The sequence below is a fragment of the Populus trichocarpa genome, chromosome 6 (genome assembly GCF_000002775.5).
Source record: "Populus trichocarpa isolate Nisqually-1 chromosome 6, P.trichocarpa_v4.1, whole genome shotgun sequence".
Lineage (NCBI taxonomy): Eukaryota > Viridiplantae > Streptophyta > Magnoliopsida > Malpighiales > Salicaceae > Populus > Populus trichocarpa.
In genome coordinates, this window is record NC_037290.2 from 1,002,207 (window position 1) to 1,024,297 (window position 22,091).

General features: G+C 33.6%; 3 protein-coding genes, 1 long non-coding RNA gene and 1 other non-coding gene across 11 annotated transcripts; 2 read left to right on the forward strand and 3 right to left on the reverse strand.

The window, feature by feature from the left end:
- Positions 1-7,118: 7,118 nt before the first annotated feature.
- On the forward strand, positions 7,119-9,757 carry LOC18099758 (thymidine kinase). Its single transcript, XM_006380835.3, has 4 exons — positions 7,119-7,604; positions 8,579-8,723; positions 9,003-9,124; positions 9,285-9,757. The coding sequence occupies exons 1-4, from the start codon at positions 7,288-7,290 to the stop codon at positions 9,538-9,540; spliced, it is 840 nt and encodes a 279-aa protein (XP_006380897.2). The 5' UTR covers positions 7,119-7,287; the 3' UTR covers positions 9,541-9,757.
- A 519-nt stretch (positions 9,758-10,276) lies between these two features.
- On the forward strand, positions 10,277-14,355 carry LOC18099759 (pentatricopeptide repeat-containing protein At5g64320, mitochondrial). Of its 4 annotated transcripts, XM_024602734.2 has the most exons (4): positions 10,277-13,193; positions 13,669-13,732; positions 14,017-14,045; positions 14,117-14,355. In XM_024602734.2, the coding sequence occupies exon 1, from the start codon at positions 10,635-10,637 to the stop codon at positions 12,807-12,809; it is 2,175 nt and encodes a 724-aa protein (XP_024458502.1). In that variant the 5' UTR covers positions 10,277-10,634; the 3' UTR covers positions 12,810-13,193; positions 13,669-13,732; positions 14,017-14,045; positions 14,117-14,355. The 4 variants fall into 4 exon arrangements, with proteins under 4 accessions (XP_024458502.1, XP_024458499.1, XP_024458503.1 ...); XM_024602731.2 differs by having other exon boundaries at positions 14,017-14,355; XM_024602735.2 differs by lacking the exon at positions 13,669-13,732.
- A 328-nt stretch (positions 14,356-14,683) lies between these two features.
- LOC112328060 (small nucleolar RNA SNORD96 family) lies at positions 14,684-14,773 on the reverse strand. The gene has a single exon (XR_002982711.1). It is a non-coding gene; the product is annotated as a small nucleolar RNA SNORD96 family (small nucleolar RNA).
- A 43-nt stretch (positions 14,774-14,816) lies between these two features.
- On the reverse strand, positions 14,817-17,581 carry LOC112327851 (uncharacterized). 2 transcript variants are annotated; one of them, XR_008059507.1, is made up of 4 exons: positions 17,186-17,581; positions 16,860-17,080; positions 16,132-16,764; positions 14,817-16,013 (listed from the first exon to the last, which is right to left on the reverse strand). It is a non-coding gene; the product is annotated as an uncharacterized LOC112327851 (long non-coding RNA). The 2 variants fall into 2 exon arrangements; XR_002982261.2 differs by having other exon boundaries at positions 16,860-17,581.
- Positions 17,582-18,425: 844 nt separating this feature from the next.
- Positions 18,426-21,711, reverse strand: LOC7463691 (uncharacterized). 3 transcript variants are annotated; one of them, XM_024603352.2, is made up of 7 exons: positions 21,456-21,711; positions 20,654-21,047; positions 20,422-20,580; positions 20,138-20,245; positions 19,967-20,071; positions 19,741-19,844; positions 18,426-18,728 (listed from the first exon to the last, which is right to left on the reverse strand). In XM_024603352.2, exons 2-5 carry the CDS (start codon positions 21,003-21,005, stop codon positions 19,980-19,982), a joined length of 711 nt encoding a protein of 236 aa, XP_024459120.1. In that variant the 5' UTR covers positions 21,006-21,047; positions 21,456-21,711; the 3' UTR covers positions 18,426-18,728; positions 19,741-19,844; positions 19,967-19,979. The 3 variants fall into 3 exon arrangements, with proteins under 3 accessions (XP_024459120.1, XP_002308801.1, XP_006380899.1); XM_002308765.4 differs by having other exon boundaries at positions 20,654-21,008; positions 21,456-21,705; XM_006380837.3 differs by lacking the exon at positions 18,426-18,728 and adding an exon at positions 19,103-19,449 and having other exon boundaries at positions 20,654-21,008; positions 21,456-21,705.
- Between the last annotated feature and the right edge of the window lie 380 nt (positions 21,712-22,091).

The following is a 22,091-nucleotide window of genomic DNA, read 5'->3' on the forward strand; positions in this document are numbered from 1 at the left end:
TTATATTTCTGTAGTGAAATTGTTTATGATGCCTCACAATAATAAATGAACACTTAAATAATTTATGGTTTGATTTTTATATTACTATATTAAGTTAAAAAAAAATTTATGAAGGGGTTTAAATTAAATTGGAGTTGACAATGAAGAAATTTTTTGTAAATATAGTTATTTGAGTGAGGATGATTTGTTTAAAACTTGATTGAGAAGGTACTGATTTGATGCGAATTTCTCTATTCTTTTATAACTTACTTTATTGGAGTAATTACCAGACTGAAACCGGGGTGAATCGATAAAAAACTAACGTTATTTGAATTTGAAATGTAAAAATGTTTTCAGTATTCCTAGTCTTGCTATAAAAAAAAAATATCTAACTATTAAAATGTAAGTAATGATTAAAATTGATTCCCTTTTTTTTTTTTAACCTTCTTTGTTATTTTCTTTTAATTGAGTTGTATTTTAAATTATCAAAAAGGTGAGAAATAGTTAAAGACTACCATTAATCATCCCATATCTTAGGCATCTAAGATCTTTATAAAGATGAGATTTTTGGCTACTTTACTTTTGGAGAAAGAAATGGTACTTTGTTGTGTTTTTATATTGCAAAACATGTTTTCTATATAAAAAAAAATTAATTAGATGAATATTTTGTAAAATTTAGAATTTAAAGGCTTCCAAAATTGAAAAAGAGAAGACAAAAGCTTATTACAAACATTAATTAACTAACAAAAACCAATTGAATAGGGAAATTTACTCATATAAGTACTCCCCATGCAAGTATTGTACATTTGAATAGTGCTTTATTTTTTATAATTTTAGTTTTTTTATAATTTTATCATTTAATATTAGATTTTTTATTCTGGTCTCATGACTCGGGTTTTATTGTTTTATTTTTTATTTTTTATGAGATTATCCATATCTCATTATTTAGGTTACAGATTTGGCGAGTTAAACCAGATTGACTTGGATCGTTTTTTTTTTTCTTATTTTTTTTTAATTTCATCATTCAACATTGGATTGATTGGAAAATAGGCTTCATAATTTGTTTCAATTTTATTTCTATGAGATTATCTCAGTCACATGATCCAAAGTATAAGTTTGGCAAGTTGACTCAGGTTGACTCGAGTTGTTGTTTTTTTCTAATATTTTTTTAATTAATTCTTTTTTTCAATTTCAACTTTCAATATTGGGTTGATTAGGAATTGAATTTCATAATTTATTTCAATTATTTTTTTTATGGGGTTATTATAATCTTATGATATAGGTCATGAATTTTGACAAGTTAATCTGGATCAATTAAATATGTTTCGTCTCAATATTTGAAAAAAATATCTTAGAAATTTATTTTAGTCAAACTATATTTTTAACAATTATTCAAATTATCTTTAAAACCTTAAAGTTGACCGGGTCATTAAAAAGCCAATCCTTACACTATTTAAACTTTTTTATATTAAAAAACATGATAATAACATCTAAAAATTCTTTTTACATGAAAAAAAATTAATCAAATTCACACGGGCAAATGATGTACCATATCCCTAAACCAGTGTTAGTTAAGAGGTGTTGTAAATTTAGTCCCTTCATAATCCTTTCAATTTATGATGCCAAAGAAACATCAAATATGGTTGTTTTGTTCCACGTAAAAGGATTGTTTGATGCAGAGGCAAGGGTTTGAACTATTCATCCTAATTCCTAACCCATTACATGTTCTTGGAAGAAAATATATATATATATATAAAGTGACTTTGAATATGTCCATGAGTTGATGAGTGATGCTTAGAATGAATGTTTCAATAGATAAGATGGCTATTTCTTTCTTATTTCATGAAAACAACTTTGGGCACAACTTTTAATTATAATATTCGATAAAGCTGGAGATGTGTGAAAGACAGAAGGGATCCCTTGTCTTCCCACTCATCCGAAGAACAGATGGATGCATCAACATTAATACTCATTTGGTGCCTACAGCCTACATATATATATATATATATATATATATATATATATATATATATAGGATTGGTGCACATGCATGATGTCATTGGATTGCAATTCCATTGCCTTACCCTCCACTTGCCTTTTTCCTTGATCAACAATATCACAATAAAAAACCACCTCCCGAGCCATTGATTATGCTTAGCATTTCCAGCACCACAACTCATATATATATATATATATATATATATATATATATATATATATATATATATATATATGTATTACATATTGCTATCGGTTATAGGTAGAAGATTGTGCATCTAGTGATCTAATCACTTGCAATTTCCAAGAACTTGGGTTTAATTCCTTACTGTTTTACCTAATATGGATAATAAAGGAACGCCGAGGTTGAAAATCTTAATCAACATTTATTTACTTTGGTGCCAAAGAGCCATCAATTGAGAGGCAATGGACAAGACAATCTTGGGCAAATCTCGGATACATGAAATAATTTTTTATTTATTTTTGAATAAATACATGAAACTCTAAGTTGTAAATGACATAAAAATGACTAAGATAGGATAAGTTTTCAGGACTGTTTATTTGGCTAAAATTGATTTTACATATATGGTTCCTCGTTCGATCGAACTGATCTGATATTTTTATTTTTAGTTTGATAAAATCAATCTCTACTTACAATTTGAGGTGATTTAAGCTCTTTTCTCCAACTCCATTACTAACTAAACAGCAAATTCATGCCATTTTCGCCACCTATTTCATGTTGGATAATCTCAAATTGCCTTTTATGGGTAAATCAGGGATTGATTTGATCAAATTTAAAGTAGAGGGTTTGATTCAGCTAAATATACAAACTAATAGAAACATGCATGATTTACCCTATAATTTGTGCTTAGGGTTCGCAAAATAGACCAAGCATAAATGGGAAAGGTTTGAACTATATTTACAATGAAATTAATGGCAAAGAAATACAAGTTTGCATTGTTAGCATCGATGTGAAACTACCAAATCCCAATCTCTCATATTTGGTTTGTTGCTATCATGGTGGACCAGATGATATAATGAAAGAGCTCTGCTATCTCTTTGAAAAGTCTCCACAAAGGGAAAGGGAAAAGTGAAACCAAAAGGTTATCTGATTTTAGGGGGGAAAGGGTAAGTGATTAGGGTTTCGTTTGATGCACAACTAGGTGATTGCAATAACAACAATGAAAAAAATTTAATGTGTTATGTTTTTTTTTTTTGTTCATTTTTAAAGAAGATCAAATTAATACACAAAGCCTTGTTGATATAAACTACATCTGGTTTAAATTTGATTTTAAAATATTTATTAATTAATTTTGCGAGATCAAATATATCTCTTAAAGCGTACATCAAAACGAACTGAAATTTTACAATGACATATTAGACACATGTAACTATATTTTAGTAAATTGTCAGGTCAAATGAAGTTCATAAACATATTATTTTAGAAGTTAAAGTTACTAGACAAATCTTGTCAAATCTATCAGACTAGATCTCTGTGTAATGTTAGGGGCATATATGAAGCTGCAGGTGGAATTTTGTTGCGATTTAGGTTGGTCTAGAAACTAGACATCTCAGGGTTTCCAATCATATATGGTAAGCCTAATAATTCATCCAGACAAGAGAGAACAACATGTTTGAAGTCGGGACTGAAAATCTACCACAAATATGCAAAAATTAGAGACTCAGGTTACATGAAGAAATTTTGGCATGAAGACTTTGTTTTTATTATTCCATTTTATTTATTTACTTAATGTTGAATAATTATTTTTTAATTTAGATTTTTTCTGGCCCATTAGTTATTGTTTAGGGGTTTATTTTATTATTAGACTAATGTTAATTAATTACTAGTTTATGACCATTAGCTTGCAGCCTAAAAAGAATCCATTATGGTTATTTAGAGGATACTATATTATGTTTTTTTGGCTGCGAATTTCAGTATCAATTTGAAGAATAAACGTGAGTTTTTTTGTTTATTTGTGGCAGAACAACTTTTATTTGCAAGGATAAAAATCGTACACTGACTTATCGAAAATTAACTAGATTCGTAGCATCATTCACATACTTAGGATTATTAGATACAAGGTTATCTCAGTATCTAAGTCTTTTTTCAATATATTTGGTTTTTAGATACAGAGTTACCTCTAAGTCAAGGCTCTATTAAGCCTTGTTTTTTATTTTTCGAGTTGTTATCTACTTTGTTGGTGATTGCTTAACTATATGATCAAGAGGTTTACATCACTTGTTTCTAAATTTAACATTTTTTTACTTTGTTAATTATACTGCTCAAGTTATAGTTATAAAATTCAACCTGGTTTATGACTTGATTCAAGGTTAGAATCACAAAGTAGATAAGTTAATATAAGTCAATTTAAAATAACATTGTGGTGCTTTTAGGAAGAAAAATAAAAAAACTTGGATCACATCCCACCCTAAATAATACTTGGTTAATTAAAAATAAAATTAGCAATAAAAACATCAACATTTAATGTTGAAAATGCTAAATGTTGATGGATGGCCGAGATCATACCTTGCATGAATGCAAAGAAAACCCAACGAATTTCTAAACATTCAATTCCTGACCAGCGAATTTAAGATAGAGAGATTGATCCGGTAGTTAAATGACGTGTTAATCTTGAACAATGAATTTCATGTTCAAAAATATTATTCTTTTAAAACATCAAATCAATATAAAAATAATATTTTAATATTAGTTGGAAAAAGTAACTTTGTGTTAATATTAGTTGGTATCTTGGTTATTATAATAAAAGTTAAACGGTGTTAAAAAATTATTGTAAATTAAAAGATATTTTATTATAAATTATAATAGTAGTGTTATTTTTTTATTTTTTTGTCTTTTTGCAAGATATTTTTTTAGCTTTCTTTTTCATTCCCACTGGTGTCCATGTTATTAAGGAAGCGCGTGTGATGCTTTTTTATGGTCAAATCTGGTCATTCGCCGTCTTACTGGATACACAGTTGTGCTCTCTTCACATAGTATGGCGCGTATAGACAGAAAATGATTGAATTGCTGTCGGTGATCGATTGTTTGCATTTTTTCTTTATTTTCTCTCCCCTAACAACTAAAATATACAATTGTCATTTTTGTCTGTTGTTTGTTAGATCAAACATGTGTGTCGTACCCAAGCACGTTGGATCTAACATGGCTACGTTGGGCCTGACATGACTGCTAGACCTAAGTATCCCGGGTCATGCATGACTGCCAGATCCAAGGCTAGACCAACACACCTTGAGTTAGGCATGACTGCCAGACCCAAGGCTAGACCAACGCACCTTGAGTTTGGCATGGTTTGCCAGACCCACGACTTTTAGGTCCATGCCAGACTCATGAGTCGGGGTCTGCCAAACTGCACGTCTGGGTCTGGCAACCATGTTAGACCCGGGAGCCTTGAGTCTAGTAGTCATGCTAGACATAAACAATTTTAGTTTGAGCAGATGATAATTAAAATGTTGAGACTTGTAATTTTTTTTTTCTAAAAAATACATTTAAACTATCATTGAAGTATCATAAACAAAAATTCAAGTTTAGAAATTATTTATAAACAACAAATCTTCATAAAAATCTAATTTAACATTTTAAATCTAAAAATTTAAATCATATTTTTCTATTGAAATAGTTCATTTTTTATGTTTATGAATTTGTTATTTCTTCAATAAAAATTCTATCTTCTCTTCTTTTTTTTTCTCTGTTTTTTTTTAACTTAATGTCTGGGTCTGACATAACCCAAGCGCCTGGCCCTAGCAACCATGTTAGACCTAAGCGAATTGGGTCTGAATAGGTGATAATTAAAATGTTGAGATTTATAAAATTTTTTATTTTTTATAAAAAAAACATCTTTGAAGTATCTTAAACAGAAATCCAAGTTCAGAAATTATTTATAAACAACAAATCATCACAAAAATTTAATTTAACGTTTTAGGTCTAAAAATTCAAATCAGATCTTCCCATTGAAATAATTTATTTTTTTTATATATGTTTAAGAATTTGTTATTCCTTCAATTGAAATTCTATCCTTTTTTTCCCTCTCTTTTTTAACTATATTTTTTTAACTCAATGCCTGGGTCTGGCATGACCTAAGCGCCTGGGCCTAGCAACCAGGCCATACCAAGGCGACTTGGGTCTGACAACAATGCCCAGACTCTTGGGCATGACATTGATTTTATTATTTTTAAATTCAAAAAGCTGTGCTGGACCCATATTTACTTGGGTCTAGCAAACAAGTAAGACCCAAATTACTTGGGTGTCAGACTCAAGACTCTTGAATTTAGCAAGACTATTAGATCCAATGCACTTAAAAACATTTTTTATACTGTTAATATTTTTTTTTACATTTAAAAAAAAATTAATATTGACCCGCTGCAAAGCATAGGTTAATATACTAGTAGTTATTAAATAGAGTGGATTCACTAAATAACTCATTAACTTAAAGCTCGAATCAAGATGAGTTATATTTTAATTTGGTTAGAAAGTTTGAACTAATTAAACTCGATTAAGTTAATTTTAATATTTTTTTAAAATTGTGATTTAAAATAATATCATTTTAGTAAAAAAAAAAAGAAGTTAATATTATTCTAGAGTTAACCTATATTAACTAAACAAAGCTTGTAACTTAAACTTTGACTAGGTTACTAATAACCCTTCTATTTAAGGTTATGTTTGAGATTATAGTGCATGATATTTTGTAAAATATTTTTCACTTAAAAATATATTAAAATAATATTTTTTTTTATTTTTGATATCAACACATCAAAACAATAAAAAAACACTAAAAATATTAATTTGGAACTTTTTCAAAAATAAAATTCAAAAAATTCAAAATATTTTTTTTATATTTTTTTTATTTTTTATATCAACACATTTAAACAATAAAAAAAATACTAAAAAAAAATATTAATTTAAAATTTTTTCAAAAATAAAATTTAATTTTTTTTAAAATATAATCCAACCACCCTCCAAAAGTATCCATGAATCTTGAGCCGGTCAAACTCAAATCGGATTTGATAACCATGGATATGTTTACCATCCGATAAAAAAAGAAAAGTGAGAAAGAATTTGGTCCGAGACACTCGATGATCATTGGGTGAAAAAAAAACACACGACACCACACTACTCGAAACCTCGAACTCTACAAAAATAAGCAAAACATTATTACGACTTTCTCTCTCTCTCTCTCTCTCTCACACACACACACACACACACACAGCAGAAAGCTTAAAACCTGTCTCTCTGAAACCCTTAAACCCTAAATTTAGCACAACCATGAAAGTCACAAAACAATTACTATTTCAAGAATGAAGTCACTAATCACCCCAACAGTCTTATTCTCACCTATGTCAATAAAGGCCACACCTTTAGCTTCCAATCTCTTCTCTTTAGCTTCAAAATCCAATCTTTTCTCGAAAACTCAAAACCCCATTTCTTCTTCGCCTCTAAAACGCATTATGCTTTCAATTGAGCCTTCAAATTTTCTAATTCAGACTCGGTGTGTCCATTCAAAATCCTCTCTTTCTACTTCTTCTGGTGAAATTCATGTGATTGTTGGCCCTATGTTTGCTGGCAAAACTACCACTCTTCTTCACCGTGTTCAAGCTGAAATCAATGATGGCAGGTTTGATTTTCTGTTCCTTGGCTTATTTTTGTGTTTTTATGATCTGGGTTTTTGTTAGAATTTGATTTTGTTGTTTGTGTGATTTTGGATTTTTGGGTTTCTTTTATTTCTTGTTCGGTTTGGCTTCATATTTTAGTTTTATTGTTGATATAGTAGCTGTCTTGAGACACATATTAGACAAAGTGAAACACGCATGTTATTGTACATTATGGACTTGATTTTAGTATGATACATTACAGATGGATTGATGGTGTAGTTTGAACTTTAAAAAGGTGGGAGTTTGACAATGTTTTTTGGATCGAAGGAGTGTGATTATCATGGGTAGACATTGCCAGCTTTCAGGCTAGGAATTTGCGTGAATTGGAGAAAACATTAAAGTTTCTTTGTATAACAGGGAGAATGAATGAAGCCATGTGGCTATTATGGCAATTGGGGTTGGAACTGGACCGTGGGAGCTGTGCTCTCCTGTTTCAAGAATGCATTTTCAGGAAAATGTATAAGGGGAGAAGAATCCATGCACAAATGGCTGTTGTTGGGTTTGTTCCAAACAACTATCTGAAGACTAAATTGACAATATTGTATGCCAAATCTGGGGATTTGAAGATCATGCGTGTGTTGTTCGATACATTGATGGATAAAAGCTTGATTTCTTGGAATACACAGGTTTCTGGATATGTGCAAAAGGGGCTTGAAGAATTCAGAATTGGTTTTCATTATAAATTAAGATTCTGTCCTGATGCTTGTCAATAAATAAATAGATAAATAAATAAAAAGATTCTGTTGGGATACTTAAAATTGAAATTTTACCAAGGAGATTACGCATATATCCAACAGTGTTTGGAATTTAGGACTTGCCAATTAACAACTTTTGGTGAGATGGTTTAAAGTAGAGTCCCATGGGGAATTAAACAATGTCATATTATCAACAGAATTGTTGTTTTGTTATTCATTCTTCTTTTCTACCTGTCATGCAGAAACGTAGCAATTATAAAATCAAACAAGGATAATAGATATGGATTGGATTCAGTAGCGACACATGATGGGGTCAAATTGCCATGTTGTGCGCTGCCCAATTTGTCATCATTCAGACAGAAATTAGGTCAGGATGCTTATGACCAGGTATCTCAATGTCAAAATCTGGTGATTTGTCTTGTATAGAATGTTGCCATAGCGTTTATTAAGTAACTTGTCTGAACTCTAATGTATGAATGCTAAGCAGTCAGTTTCTCGTACATCCTTTTGAAATTTTAGTTCTTGTCTTTAAAATGAAAGGTGAATTGCTTTTGGAAGATGTACACTGGAAAATACTTGAACACTGGATGATTGACAATATACATTTTGCAAGCTTTTTGCAAGTAAACTTGGTAATAAAGACTCACAACAGCTACTTGATGACAGCTAGATGTGATCGGTATTGATGAAGCACAGTTCTTTGAAGACTTGTATGATTTCTGCCGTGAAGTTGCTGATCATGATGGCAAAACTGTAATAGTTGCTGGCCTGGATGGTGACTATCTGAGGTATATTTCAAGCCTACCACTTTGTTTCAATGATTTTGTTTTTTTCTCCAGAATTCTTGCCCATTACTTTATTAATCATGTGTTTCACAACTTCATATATCATAACCTTCTTCTCAAATTCAATGAAGTCCCTTTTGACCTTGGAATAAAATATTCACAGGAGGAGTTTTGGTTCTGTACTTGATATAATTCCCCTTGCTGATTCCGTCACTAAGTTAAGCGCTCGGTGTGAGATTTGTGGAAAACGTGCTTTCTTCACCTTAAGAAAGACAGAGGAGACACAGACAGAACTGATTGGCGGGGCTGATGTTTATATGCCTGTATGTCGCCAGCACTATGTCAGCGGACAAGTTGCAGTTGAAGCTGCAAGAATGGTCCTGGGATCGCAGAACGTTCAGTGTAGCTCTTGTGTGTAGCTCATCTATTCTTACCATCACCATACTCTGATTCCGCTATTGTGCTGCTGGTCGCTGCAATATGTTCAAAACTGAATTGTTAATCTATCCTGTTCCCCCTGCAGGATTGTACATATAGCTTAGATCTTTTGAAAGGGGAAAATTTGTAATGTGATGAATGTGGGATCTTGAAGATTTGCAATCAGGAAAAAAAAAAAAAAAGGCTTCAAGCCACAAATGTTTTTGTTACTACTTTATGTGGATGATGAAAACGTATGGATAATGGAATGACCAAGTGCAGTATTTCGGATGGCAAGTTGCCTTTTGAAGTATGGAGAAGGACCAAACTAAGGTGTCCATCACTGTCACTGATATCTTTAAAAGAAGTCTGCTCATTTCTTACTCGAATCTGCCATGCAAATCATTGTAACCAATGCCCCTTACCTCGAATAGAAATCAAGTAAATTGTTCTGCCTATGCTAAATATTAAAAAAAATTATTAACAAGAAAAAACTTTAAAAATATGTTGGTACGAGTTTCATGTTGAGCTATGTGGGAGCCGACCCAGTTAACTAGATAAGTTAATCCATGATACTATCAATCTAATTTGATTTTAATAAAAATTTAAAATAATATTATTCTAAGTTATTTAAAAAAAAAACCTTAAAATAAAATCACTTGAATTAACTCAGTTAATTTAAATTAATCTTTCTAACCCATGAACTTAACATAAATCAGGTTATGTACAGGTTTAGATTTTATATCTATGGTTATCGATGAAATACCTAATAATTTTTCAGAATTCCAAATTTGAAGATTTTCAAGGAAGACCTAAAATGGTGTGAAGCTTAGGCCCAGAAGAACATATAGGCCAGGGCTAAAAACCCACCCACCTCCTCTGGCACTTAAAGACCGATAGCTCGGGTGAAAATTTGGCTCCATCTATGTTTCCTAGTTCTACTTCAGCTTCTGTCTCAGAAACAGAACATCATTTGATCTTCAGTTTTCTCTCTTCTTGTCTTTCTATCAAGGTACGTGATGCTCAGTTACTGTTCTCAAAGGGCTATCTTTATTAGTTGTCTTTAAAAGCCTATGCTAGTTTTTCTTGTTCACTAATGTTGAAGGGACCAAAGCTCGCCCCTGTGAGCAAAACCCTTCAAATTTTTATCAAAACCCAGTCTTTATCACTTTTTCCATCTGGATTTGTTAGAAAATTCAGTGGTTTTAACTCAAAAGATAATGAGTCGGCACATGAGACTGAATGGGAAAGATTACTCAAGCCATTTGACCTTAAAGAACTTAGAAGATCTTTCAATAAGATTACACCATTTCAACTTTGTAAACTTCTTGAATTGCCACTCGATGTGGAAACTTCAATGGAGATATTCAAGTGGGCTGGTGCCCAAAAGGGCTATTGCCACTCATTTAGTGTGTACTATTTGTTGATTGATAAGCTTGGGGCAGCTGCGGGTTTTAAGGTTATAGATAGGTTGTTATTGCAAATGAAAGAGGAGGGGATTGTTTTTAGAGAGTCCCTTTTTATTTTGATTATGAAATATTATGGAAGAGCTGGTTTGCCTGGACAAGCAACTAGGTTGTTATTGGATATGAAGGGTGTTTATTGTTGTGAACCAAGCTTTAGGTCGTATAATGTTGTATTGGATGTATTAGTAGTTGGTAATTGTCCTAGTGTTGCATCCAATGTTTTCTATGACATGTTGAGTAAGGGTGTTTCGCCAAATGATTATACATTTGGGCTGGTGATGAAAGCACTTTGTATGGTTAATGAGGTGGATAATGCCTGCTTGCTGCTTAGGGACATGACTAAACATGGTTGTGTGCCAAATTCGATGATTTACCAGACTTTGATAGATGCACTTTCCAAGAGAGATAGAGTCGACGAGGCCTTGAAACTTTTGGAGGAAATGTTCTTGATGGGTTGCCCGCCTGACGTCAATACCTTCAATACTGTTATTTATGGTTTCTGTAGGCTCAATCGAGTTCTTGAGGGAGCAAAATTGGTTGACCGGATGATTCTCAAGGGATTTACCCCTAATGACATGACTTATGGATACCTAATGCATGGATTGTGTAAAACATGTCGAATCGATGAAGCTCAGGCATTGTTGAGCAAAGTCCCTGGTCCAAATGTTGTGCATTTCAATACACTGGTTAATGGATTTGTGAGGAATGGAAGATTGAATGAAGCCACAGCTTTTGTTTATGACAAGATGATAAACAATGGCTATGTTCCTGATGTTTTCACATTTAGCACACTTGTTAATGGCCTTTGCAAGAAGGGGCTTTTTGGTTCTGCTCTTGAATTGGTTAATGACATGGATGCTAAGGGGTGCAAGCCCAACTTAAATACATATACAATTTTGATTGATGGGTTCTGCAAGAAAGGCCAACTAGAGGAAGCTGGTCTTATTTTACGTGAGATGTTAACTAAGGGATTTAGTCTGAATACAGTGGGATACAATGCCCTAATATCTGCCTTGTGCAAGCATGGAAAGATTCATGAAGCCCTGGACATGTTTGGTGAAATGTCAAGTAAAGGATGCAAGCCTGACATATTTACTTTTAATTCCTTAATTTTTGGTCTGTGCAGGGTTGATGAGATGGAGGATGCTTTGGCTCTTTACCGCGATATGGTTTTAGAGGGTGTTATTGCTAACAGTGTAACTTTCAACACGTTGATTCATGCTTTTTTGAGGAGAGGTGAAATCCAAGAAGCCCTTAAGCTTGTAAATGATATGTTATTTAGAGGATGCCCTCTTGATGAAATCACTTACAATGGTCTAATAAAGGCACTTTGCAAAACTGGGGCTGTTGAGAAGGGACTGGGTTTGTTTGAAGAAATGATCAGGAAGGGGCTAACCCCCAGCATTATCACTTGTAATATTCTGATCAATGGCTTCTGTACAGCTGGCAAAGTACATAATGCACTAGAGTTTATGAGAGACATGATTCATCGAGGTTTCTCGCCAGACATAGTCACTTACAATAGCCTAATTAATGGTTTATGCAAGAGAGGACGCATCCAAGAGGCTTTGAATCTCTTTGAGAAATTGCAGGCTGAAGGAATACAACCTGATTCTATTACATACAACACTCTGATTTGCTGGCTCTGTAGAGAGGGAGCATTTGATGATGCATGTTTTCTTCTCTATAGAGGTGTTGAGAATGGCTTTGTACCTAATGATGTGACATGGAATATCTTGGTTTACAATTTCGGTAAACAAAGTAACTCAGAGGGTCAGACCATCACCTATGCTCAGTTTTCGTGACAGAAAGGTAGCTTCTGCTCTTGAAAGATGGAATCTTGTTTGGCCTACTTTATAATCTAAAAGAAACATGTCCCAGTTGGGACATCAGAATTTCTGCTTGGATAGGCCATTGGCTGCTAAGAATCGCTGGGATTATAATTTATGGGCTCTGGAAATAATCTTTGGTGAAAGAAATGAGCGTTCGTTTTGTAGTGATCATATTGTGTTTTGTTCACTTTTGGATTTTTTTGAACGTCAAAGGGTTCATGCTTTGCCTGCTGGTGGGATTTTTGGCTGGATACAAGTAAAGGAGATAGGTACTAGTTTGAGCCAGTAATTATTGAGGTGGAAGGCTTCACCTTAATAATGTCTGCCAACAGAAATCTTTAATAGTCCAAACTCAAGGTGAAGATGCCATATTCATCTCTTTGTTTTATTTACTGCCAAACAATTTGCTTATCATTTTTGTCTTTGGTACTTGGTAGTCCCCCATTCATAATCCTTTAAAGCTGTGTTTTAAGTCTTAGTTGCGCATTCCGTACAAAGAAAGGAGACAATTAAATTTTTAAATATCAGAATAACTTGGATGGATATATTTCTATAGTCAAGCTGTTCTTACAACTAATAAATTTCTTTTATACTAGATAATTGTTTTATGAGCGCTGCGTGTATGCAATAGTACTGAAAGACTTTATATGCTTTGAACGTAATTTTTCTTTATTTCCTTGGTTATTGGACATCAGTTGGATAACAACCTCAACTTGCTGCTTTCTGAAGAAACTTGAAGTTATACTCCTTTCGTTTTGGTTCATTTCTTTTGCCTTAGATAGATTTCTTTTCTTTTCCTTTTCTATTTTAATTATTTGTTCATTTTTTGCAGTATTTATATGGACTACTGTCTAGGCTGTTTCAGCAGGATCTCTCCTTTCTCTGTGTTTTAGTTAGTAAGTGACTGCCTTTCTTGAATGCTCTATTCGCCTTTGAAAGGGTAGGCAGAATGCAATTCCTCAATTGCCTTTCCTGTTTTGCTCTACCTAAATACTTTGGAGAAGAAAAAAAGGCACCAAATATTGTAGGAGGAAAGACCCCTTTCTAAGGGCTCGTCTAAACCACTTATAACTAAACCTTTTGATTTGGCTAATGTTCATAATCTCTATTTTTGTTTTGTTCTGTTTTCCCCCTTCTTGTATGTTACTAAGTTTTCCTGTCTTCTCTTGTCTTGTAACAGGACACCAGATGAAATTCTAGGCACCAAAGGTACCAGACCAACCATTGTCTTGGAGAGGAACTGATCTTTATATCTTAGCTGATTGTTGAAAACATTCCAGATTTTGGTTTAATCAAATAAAGGATGCTCGAGAAGCTCAGATGCCGATGGTCTCTCGAATTGCTGGACAAGGCACTTCAGCCACAGGCCTCACATACACAATTCTCTATGAGGATGTTGCCCATCCAAACTCTCAAGTGTTGAACTCTCCCTATCTCCATTGATATAGCACATTAATATCATTGAATTAAATATTTGTTTAACCTTCTTCCATTATTAAAATTCAAAATTCAATGTCCAGTTTCAAAGTCATTGAATATTGCATTAAAATTCTTAATTCTTTTAGGTTCAATAGAATAGTTAAGTAGGTAGTCCATTTTGTTGTTGAACAAGACAGGTTCCATGAAACACATTATTACTTGTATGAAAGCCATGTAATAAACACATCTCTTCTCCGATTACAAAGCCGAACTCTGTCCTGTGCCCTTTTAAAATTTAGCCTCGCGAGCCCAAATCTCAAAATGATCCAAAGCAGTCTTATAATGGCAAATCTAAGATAACTTGATTTAAAATAAGGGAAAACAAGAGAAAAATAAAGAACAAAAACTGTTAATAAGTAAAAATAATAATGCCTCAGAATTGCAGAATGTCAGCAAGGCTTTAAAAGCCATTCAGTCCCGAAAGATGGTAATATGGTGTTAATTCTCATCATTGGCAACACACTAATTAACATTAAGTATAGAAAAAGACAATTATAAATATAAATGTTTGCCTCATGGCCAGTCCCAAATTGTAATGGCAGCGACGCCGCTACACAAGGCAATGGAATATGAGACCATCCCATTACACGGAGGAGCTCGCGGTGGAGGACCTCGACATGCCTGGGATTTTCTTTGTGACGTTTTACTTTGGAATATACAAACATTGATTTAAATCGTTTGCTCCAATTATATAGTAAGGATTTGAAGTAAAAATCCCCGTCACGTTTAACAAAAAAAAACATGATTAAGAGTTAAACAAGAATAATAAAGAATAGGATAAGAACACGACTTTGATTTACAAAATCAAATTTCATAAAACTAACAAAGATTAAATATTTGAAGTTTTCAAGTGCTAATCAACAAAAAAAAAACGAACTGGTATTTAGCAAACAGTAAAAAGTCTAAACCTTTTAAGTCTATCAAGCATAAAAGTCAGATCTTTGAACTCTTAACGTGCTAAGTAATGGAAACAAAGAACTGGGTTTTGTTTTGAAAATCAGGAAAAAAAGATCAGAACTTTGAAGTGTATGAAGCTAAAAGAAGTTGAAAGCAAGTGCGAGAGAGGCTGCAGCTGAGAGGCAGGCAGGCAGAGAAGGCAATGTAAAGATGAGTAGATGACTAAAACCCTAGTGGCTGGGACAACTTATAGAGGTTTGTGGATTAATCTGGACTGTTGGATGGATATCGTGCGGCTGATGGTGATGTGAGGGTTAGAAGATAGCCGACAGAGTGTCGTGAGGTTTTCTAGCTTGCATTAGCCAACGATGGGCCTGGTTATTACTATCTGGTACCCCTTTTTTCAGGGCCCAACTCATTTTTCATAAACAAAGGTCATGAACTAGAAAATACAGTTTTATACTCTCTAATGATCTTAACTCTTAAGTGGTGAACAAATGCTTGATTGCGTTTAAGAGTGTCATTTTTCTGTTCTTTTTCAATGAAATTAGATGTTCTACTTTCAATTTATGATAGCATATTAGTCTCATTTGCGTTTAGTTAGTATCTCGTAGTAAAAAAACAAAAAGTAAAAATAAAAGAGATGTATTCTTTTACTATCTCAAAAATATATTTATTTTGTTTTTTGTTTTCCTGTATCTATCGTTTCTATCATAAAACATTAATCAAACTCAACTGCTATGGAAGTTTCCTTGTGTTATGATTCCAATAGATGTGTTGAGTGCTGGTGTATGACATGACCTGTTAATTTACACCGTCAATTGGAATTGTAAAACAAAATCAGAGGATAATTGGATAGTATATGTGTTATCCTTGCATACAACTGTGCCATACTTTGTAGGACAGAAATTATTCTTACCTTAGAGGGTCTTGTGAGAGGTATACTCCATGGCTGCAGATGAGTTCTAGAAGTGCGTTCTTGTAGTAACCTTTGCTGTGGAGGATGAAAGGTTTCAAGGAGACACATCCTCGTTGATCCATTGCCAACTTCGGACAATACTCCATGGCTTGTCTAAATAGCAACTGTAATCATATTACGCAAATTGTGTTTTTGCAAAACAACAGTCAGACTTTAAGACAACAAACGACAGATCAAGGTGTTTTCAGAAAAGGGTGATGTGGACTGTTTAACATCAAATACACATAATTTTGTGCTAAATTCAGTATGCTGTCTGACAACGCGTAAGGGTTGTATTATGTTTAACATGAAAGTACATTTGATTAACTGGGAAATACTTGAACCAAGAGGAACAATTAGCTGCTAGTGTCCGAATGCAATCACACCATCACTGGCTCTTTTCATTGTAATTGTGGATTGAATCTGCTAAGAAGACTAAGATACAAGATATTGCAGGATCACATCTATTAAGTTTCAGCTTATATGTTCTATGTCATAAGAAGAAGACCTCAAAAGGAGAGCATCAATTTACCTCATTTTGCTCGAGTTGAAGGACATCTAGGCACTGTAATATAACTCCAAACTGCCTCTGACCTATCCAGATTGCCAAGCAATGAGTTTATAATAAAGATAAACATGAAAGACATAGAAGATTGTTTGTTAAAATGTTATGGGAATATAGGATTTACCCGACTCTACATATTGCTATGTCGAGAAACAAGTTGGAGTTTAAGCTGATCTTTCTTCAATAAGTTCAAGTTGATGATTCTTCCAAGCTTTAATCAATGTATAAAGGCGTGCCATCCATAACGGTCTTTCATTAGGGAAAAGATGAGACCTTTACAAATACATCTCTTATAATCCTAGGATGCTTTAGCTGCAGCAGGTCTGCAAGTTCTTCACTCATAACCTGATCAGTAAGAAAACCATAGCTTGGCAAGAAATCAATATGAGACCAAACATTAGAAGGCCCTGGTTGATTCGATGGACCAAAGAAAGGATTTTGATTACTGACTTCAAAGAAGAAGCATCTCCCTCTCGTTGTGGTGCAAAGTTAGCTTCATTGACCAATAATGAGTTTCCTTGATTTGCCAAACTATTCTAGGTGTAGTATTCGAAAGAAATCCTGTCCAGATTCATGAGTGCAGCTCCATATCTTGGTATAGCATCCATAACTTCTTGAGCTATAGTTGAAAAACCGCTCCAAGGAATTGTGATTCGAAGAGGAACCATCATCATGAATGCTAAGAACTTTAAAAGATATGGAAAGATTGTCAAAACCACTTGTTTTAGGAGTTCACAAAAAAAAGTTTGGCTAGGTTGGGTGGAGAGCAGCAATCCATGTCTACTAAAAGAAATTGTTTCCTTGACAAAAGTCGGAGGGAATCCTAGTTTATCTATCATTATTAAACTCAATGAGTTAATTTTGTGATATGGTAATTTAGCTCAAACTTTGGCCGGATTTATTTGTAAATCTTGAAAATTGATCTTGTCAAACCTAAATAATTTGACAAATCACACAAACTCTAATAATTTTTATTTTTTTAATTTTTATCCAAAACAATATCATTTTATTAAAGACATAAACTAGAAACGGCTTCGATTTAAAATAGATTCGGGTTAATTTGTCAACCCAAAAGTGGACTTAGCCAACCCGGGTTTTAGACTGCATCTGACAACTACGGGTCTAGCTTGTGCAACTATGTGGGCAAAGAATTTCGAATATGTTGAGGAGTTCATAGATGCTTGAAACGGAACCGCAAGTTCTTTGCTTCGATATCCTTGATTTACTGCAATAAAAAAGCTGCTGGAGAAGAGTTGGGATGTGCTAGTTAGCATAACAAAACTTCCTTCTTTATCATTAACCCTCAATAGTCAGCACAAGTGGTTAAAGTTTAGGATATGCGAAGGACATGGATTCAAGTCCTATCCTTGTGAGTCTCTGATTCTTTGGAATCACCAACTCTACCTGAAAAAAAGGGATGCCCCCTTGAAGTCATGAAGAACTTGCTGTGGTGGCTCAAAAGGACTCTCCTATGCTAATTGTAAATATCAAAATCAAAAATAAAAAATTTCATGGCCAGGGAAGTGCAATGGGTCATGTTAATGACAATTCTAACAGGCAGCTATCGTTTGTAAGAAGACTACCTATATACATGGGAAAATGAAGCTCTAAGTGCTATTTGTAGCCTGTACAAAGAGGGCAAACAAAGACATGCATCGCCTAGAAACAAGACAAGAGCAAAGGCCAAAACTACATGACAACAATATTTTCTTAAAAAAATCAATGCACCCCGAATTCGGGGTTTGCAAATCAAATCCTAGTACAGTAAAAACATACATGAAGATGGTGTTTAAGGCTTCTAGAACATTTTTCTTTCTAAATATCCTCAACCAAAAAAAAAGAAAGAAGAAATGCACCCCAGCTGCTAGGGACAAAATCCAGCTCCAGTTTTAAGCTTTTTATACTATCCTCTAATCTAAAATCCACCAACTCCATCTTAAATAGTTATCTACAATGCTCTTTTGCAGCGTCCTTTGCTTCCTCTGTCCTCGATCTACAGGATAACAAGAAAAACAGTAGTATGGTGAGTCGAGAAGGAGAAGAATTGATGAACTTACTATACTCACTATGGCACAAGTCTCTAACAAGAGCTGCCCAAACAACTACGGATTTAAAGAGATGTTGAAAATTAAACATGTAGGCGTCAATAATCAAGTTCATGGAACCACTAAAGAATTTTATAACAGATAACTTGCTTTTATATGATTGTTCCCACTCTCTTTTGTTTTTTCTTTCATTAACCCTCTATTGAATTTTTAGTATAATTTATCTGTAAATTAATTAATCCATTTTGCAATTTGAAAACTCAAAAACTACCAATCCTACTCAACACAGCAAGAGCCTTGTATCTGTAACTATATATGTGTGTGTAGAAAGGTGCGGTTAATCATTAGGTCATATGATCAATCACATGCAGAGAATGGAAAAGGGAGAAATCACAACCCATCCCTTCACCCTTTAATGTTTCAGCTGGCTAATTAATCCATCTCATCCTCACATAAGCTCAACCCTTATTCTTTGAGCCGGCACATTCATTTGATGGTTTTTGCGCTCGCAACAGACATGAACCATTTCAATGAAGGGCAGTCGACTTGACTAGTGTCTGTATGCGGGCACGTGTGTGCATGCACGCGCGACAAAACTCAAGATCTTGTTCACTGCATGGGAAGTACTACAAAGGCTTCACCATCCTGTTTTTTTGGTATTCTCCAGATCTTGTTAAGTGTGTAAGATAAATTAATAAACCATTTTAAAATTAGGAAACGCACTGCAAGTAAACTTTCCAGTAAAAATCGCAGCAATCATCCATGGAAAATTTTTCTGAGGTCCAAATGATCATAGATAAAAGAAAGCGGATATTAATAGCAAAATGATTGCATTATAAAGTATTGAGTCACCTAAATATGCACAACAAAAGCAAAGCTAGTCATTGTTCTTTTAGTTACAGCAAGACAACATCAAGTAGATACAAGCCTAATAAAGATTAGTAACATATTCTAACTCACATTATATTCGATTTGAGAAACTTTAAGGTGGAGCTTGGAAAATTCCATCCCTTGTGTGTGTGGCTGAGAAAAAGCTTCATTTTCTTCAATTCCCCGGGGAGAAACTATAGTGAAATAAATAGGTAAAAACTCATTAAATCTCTAGTCATTGTTCTCTTGTATATGAAAAGTGTGCCATAAGCTGCAAGTACTATGTTAAAACAAATCAAATATTCATGATTATTACCATTGGGGCAGAGTCATTCCTCTCCACCATTGACATTGTTAGTCTGAACAACTTTTGGCAGATTGCTGTTCATCAGATGTTCTCCCCTTGGCAGATTATGTTCTCCTGGAATAAAGAATTCCTTGATTCAGACTCAGAAAAAGATAGCTAACTTTAATATGTATTTCTTACCATCTGTTTCACGATTGTGATTTTGAGCTGTTGTCGTTGTTATATCAGAGCTTAACACACGTGCAAGATGCTTAACACGATTCAATCGTAATGCTTTTGGAGGTGTGCCTGAACCAAGGTTTCAATAAGAAGGTGGAACATACATAAATGTCTCTATTATAACCAACATTGGACACACTCGATTGACAAACAATTTGATTCACATGAGACACTCGATTAGCAAGCAATTTTGAACAAATATTTATGATACAGGATCAAATGAAAATAACAATATTTAAGCTTACAATTGGAAGCTGTCTCCCCCTTCATCGTCAAATCTGCTGGAATTTTGTGAGTATCACCAATATCCAGGGTATCAACCAGTGACCGAGCAAGGTGTTTTATATGGTTTAGACGTGACCTTATAGGTAATTTAGCTAATTTATGCGCTGGAACTTCTAAACCTGTTAAAAAAATCTATTAGTAAGTATCAAGCTGCCTTCATATCAAATGCATTACAAAAATGACAAGCCTCACCCACGGAATTTGCATTGCCTGCATTAAAACTTCCTTGTCTTTGATCCAAATCAGCATGACAAACACCATTAGATTGGACAGGAACCGAGATAGCTGTTTGATGATTTTCATCACTCAGGAGCATAGGCGATTCATCACTATCCACAAGACCGGATTGATTGATCTGAGGTTCTCTCACATTTTGTGCTCTTTCTCTCCTCAACTGATAGTTTCTACGTCGTCTTGCAAGATGATTCTCTCTCTCTTCAACACTCATTGATTGCCTTCTTTGTCTGTCTCGTAATCGCCGCCTTTCTCTTTCTTGCTCCTTTTGCAAATTCCTCAACACTGCTCTTTCCGTTAACTCCTTCATATTCTTCAATTATTTCATAAAAAAACTCAATGAACCCACAATCTGAACCAATAATTCAGCACTCAAAACACAAAATAAACCAAAAAAGATAATTTCTTTACCAACCCAGATACATAAAGCAACAAGCTTTATAAACCTATAATCAAAACCACCACCAACCCATTACTCAAAATCTCCTCGGCATCAAAATTCAAGCATTAAAAATCCAAAAACAACCTCAATATGCAACAAAAAATAACGTATTAAAGACCGTAACTTTCACATTTTCTTGCTCCAGATGAAAAACTGGAACAACACTATCATCTACAATTCATGAAAAACAGAACCCATAACTCATTTCATCCAATTAAGAAACCAATAGATCATAGTAATCTCATGATTAGCACTGTAAGGACAAGATAAACATTACAAGAAAACAAAAAAACAATGCAAAAAAATTGTCAAACTAACCTTAAAAATGTGATCTTTATAATGTCGGAGCCAAGATTTACTTGTCTTCTTGATTTGTAAGAGAGAGAGGAGAAGAGAGAGAGACGAAGAGAGTGGTAAATAAGGTTTGAGGTTGCTCTTGTTTTGTTTCGACCGGGTTGTGTGGTGAATTGTTAATACCAAATTTTGCCAAATCAGTGGGTAATTTGATGCATAATTTAGGCCTAATCAATCGATTCCTTTTGCATCTAATGAGGACGGGGTAATATGGGCCATTGTCATGTGAAACCATTGTTTTAAAATTCAGACAGGCCAGGCTGATCAGAAACTTGAATTTATTTGGGTTAAAAAAAAACACTTGATTAATCTTGTGATCTAATTAACTTAGACATGACATAAATAAAACTGAGACATTAATTCATTGATTTTTTAAAAAGAAATTGTCAAAATATTGTTATTTTAATTTTTTTTTAAGTAGACTTTTCTAATTCGTTATTCAGTTTTTGTCTTGATTCAATTCTAAATTAAATTTTAAAATAATTTATAAAACCCAAAACAATTTAAGAAAAGATAAAGTCTTATTCCAGTGTTCTCTTTGGATTTGGAATAGATGTAAATTCACGTGTAATTCATATAATATTTTAAAAAAAATTATTG